At 33.6% G+C, this 2835-nt stretch overlaps 1 protein-coding gene across 1 annotated transcript; it reads left to right on the forward strand.

The window, feature by feature from the left end:
- The first annotated feature begins 435 nt into the window (after nt 1-435).
- On the forward strand, nt 436-2835 carry LOC111288971 (transcription factor MYB98-like). Its single transcript, XM_022879881.2, has 3 exons — nt 436-1615; nt 1971-2097; nt 2239-2835. Exons 1-3 carry the CDS (start codon nt 1011-1013, stop codon nt 2833-2835), a joined length of 1329 nt encoding a protein of 442 aa, XP_022735616.2. The 5' UTR covers nt 436-1010.

Below are 2835 nucleotides of genomic sequence, written 5' to 3' on the forward strand. Positions count from 1 at the left end.
TAAAATCTAATGAGAATTAACATGGGTTTAATTGTGCTTTCATTATGTACGACCAAAATTACTATCGGCATTTTTTTGTCATTAATGATGCTGAATATTACATCAGTATCCGATTCAAACTGATATGAAGAGTGTCTTAATGTTTTGAGTTTTCAGTTACAAATTAATGCTCATTTATTATGTAAAAATCTTTGATATTTTCTAGCTGCTAAATGAAATTAAATACTTTATATTTTTAGCCAAAAAAAAAAAAATAAAAGTGATGGTGACAAAATTATCGTCATATTTTTAATGTCTATTATTATTTATTAATAATTGTTTTACTCGAACGCTACTTAAGCGGAGAAAATATTTCATGAAACAGTTATTTTGTTTTCCTTTGAGATTATTCATCTAAATAGAGGTATTATATTTCTCAAAAAAAAAAAAAAAAAAAAGAGTTGTTATATATGTAACCAGTAATAGTCATGAATAGAGAAACAATTGCACTTGTAAAAGAGTTATAATAACATCAAAATTGGAGAAATTAAGTTATTATTCTTACCTAGCTTCAGTCATAGTTAAATTGATCAGTTAAATAATCTACGCCTAGACAAAAATCAAAACAACAAATTCTTTATAAAAAGGGGGTTATAAAATGGTCATGCTTTGTATATATTAATTCTAGTTTTCCAACATTATAATGCGTTATGGATTAAGTGATTTCCCCTATCAATATAGTCTCCACCATCCTATAATTACCCAAATACCCTTTAGTAAACTTCAAAAGACCAAACCATCTCTATTAGCTAGCCTATCAGCAGCTACCATATACCAAAGCTTGGTAAATCTAGAAAAAAACATGTTTGCCAACATAATTAAGCTTCTCCTCAAGCAATTGGCAACCATGTGATTCAGCCATAATCCACGGCCATGATCAAACAATATAGTAAATGCCTTCCTGTTTCTCACCTTATTAAGGAACTCAAAGCTGAAATGACAAGGCCATAACACTTGGTCATCAACTTCTCATGGAGTTTGATCCAAAGCTTAGCGAAAACATGACCCCTCAAGGCCAGCAGCCGATGGTATTATCCGAGAACTGTCTAAAACCCTGTATGAAATACGATCAGTTTCCCTCTGAAACTACTCCATCATCATCATCATCAAAGGGTTATTATTTGCAAGACTTTCACCATCTTGATCATCAAATTCATGTCAACGGGTCGTCTTCAAATCCTGCTTATGTGGTCCAAACAGCTTGTTATGATCCTTTTGATGCGTTCCCTTATGGTTATTCCACAAACAATGTTGATTTTTATGAGTGTAAGCCGTTTGCAGACAATGTAGGACATGGACAAGTTATGGACAATTTCCAGAGTGGAGGATTCTTAAACCTGTCTCAGAGGAACTCCAATAATGTTATGGGATCAGATATTGGTTGCTTTGATTTACAAGAAACGAAGCCTGTGAATTTTGTTGTGCCAGATGAAGTCTCATGCGTGACCGCAGAAAATGCTTACTACAAGAAAGCTGGCATGAACAAGAATAGGGTATTGGCTTCAAACCCTAGTACTTGGAAAGGTCGTAAGAAGTCCAATGTAGTCAAAGGACAATGGCTAATTGAAGAAGACAGGTATTCTAATTTCCTCTTTAAAACTTATTGCATAGATGATGCTTTTTATATATCTAAATTGATTAAAAATGCGTATGTTTCATACAATCATATAAAATTAAGATAATTCAATCAATATGAAAGTGAAAAATATAATCATCTTCTACATAACCTTTTCCTTTCTTTTATTCACTAGGTTTGTTATTTATTATGTTGTTATTTTGTTATGCTTATTATGGTGTTATTTTCATATTTAACTAACTAAACTAAAATGCTATTGACTATATATCTTTTATCATATATATTTGCTATGTATTTTTGTACACTTGATAACAGATTTTGCTCATCTGTTTGGATCATATGCATGTTTCCACAGGCTCTTGATTCAATTAGTTGAACAGTATGGAGTGAGAAAATGGTCACATATTGCTCAGATGTTGCCTGGAAGAATAGGGAAGCAATGCAGAGAGAGATGGCACAACCATCTAAGGCCAGACATCAAGGTTCACAGCTAGTTCTTTTTCTTCCCAATATTATTATTTTAAGTAAATATTATTTATGATGAACATATTAATGTTTTATATGAGATGAGATTGTCACTTTCTCAGTTCTTCAATTTTTAACATAATCGTGTTGCACTACAGAAGGACACATGGAGTGAAGAGGAGGACAAGGTCCTAATACAAGCCCATATCGAGATAGGAAACAAATGGGCAGAAATTGCGAAGAGGTTGCCTGGAAGAACAGAAAACTCCATCAAGAACCATTGGAATGCAACCAAAAGAAGGCAATTTTCAAAGAGAAAATGTCGTTCAAAGTACCCTAGAGGCTCCATTTTGCAGGAATATATCAAGAGCTTAAACTTAGAGTCAAGCAGCACAAGATTCCAAGAAAAATCTTCTAATGGTATTGATGCCACAGTAGACAAAAGTTCAACCAAACCATCAAATTATCAGCCGCAAGCATTAGATTTTTGCCCCAGTACTGATCGTTTAGTGCCAGAATATGATTTTAATGAGGTCCCTGATTTTTCTTTTGATGAGAAACTGCTTCAAGAAAGCTGCAGCATTGACTCTCTTCTTGACGAAATACATAGTGCTACTGCGGCTGATGCAGCTGATAATCAAATTGAGAAAAGCTTTGAGATGGATGTGTCTGTGGATATGTCTCCAGTGATGGGACTTTCAGTGAAGAAGGAGCTAGATTTGGTAGAGATGATCTCTCAGCAGGCTAATATCTAA

The sequence above is a fragment of the Durio zibethinus genome, chromosome 17, assembly GCF_047325235.1.
Source record: "Durio zibethinus cultivar Kanyao isolate XHJ-2024 chromosome 17, ASM4732523v1, whole genome shotgun sequence".
Taxonomy (NCBI): domain Eukaryota; kingdom Viridiplantae; phylum Streptophyta; class Magnoliopsida; order Malvales; family Malvaceae; genus Durio; species Durio zibethinus.

Bases quoted from the DNA above. Each gene is read 5' to 3' on its own strand.
- LOC111288971 (XM_022879881.2), top strand. From the start codon at position 1,011: ATGGAGTTTGATCCAAAGCTTAGCGAAAACATGACCCCTCAAGGCCAG. The intron at 1,616-1,970 runs GTATTCTAATTT...ATGTTTCCACAG, and splicing joins TGGCTAATTGAAGAAGACAG to GCTCTTGATTCAATTAGTTG. The intron at 2,098-2,238 runs GTTCACAGCTAG...GTTGCACTACAG, and splicing joins ATCTAAGGCCAGACATCAAG to AAGGACACATGGAGTGAAGA.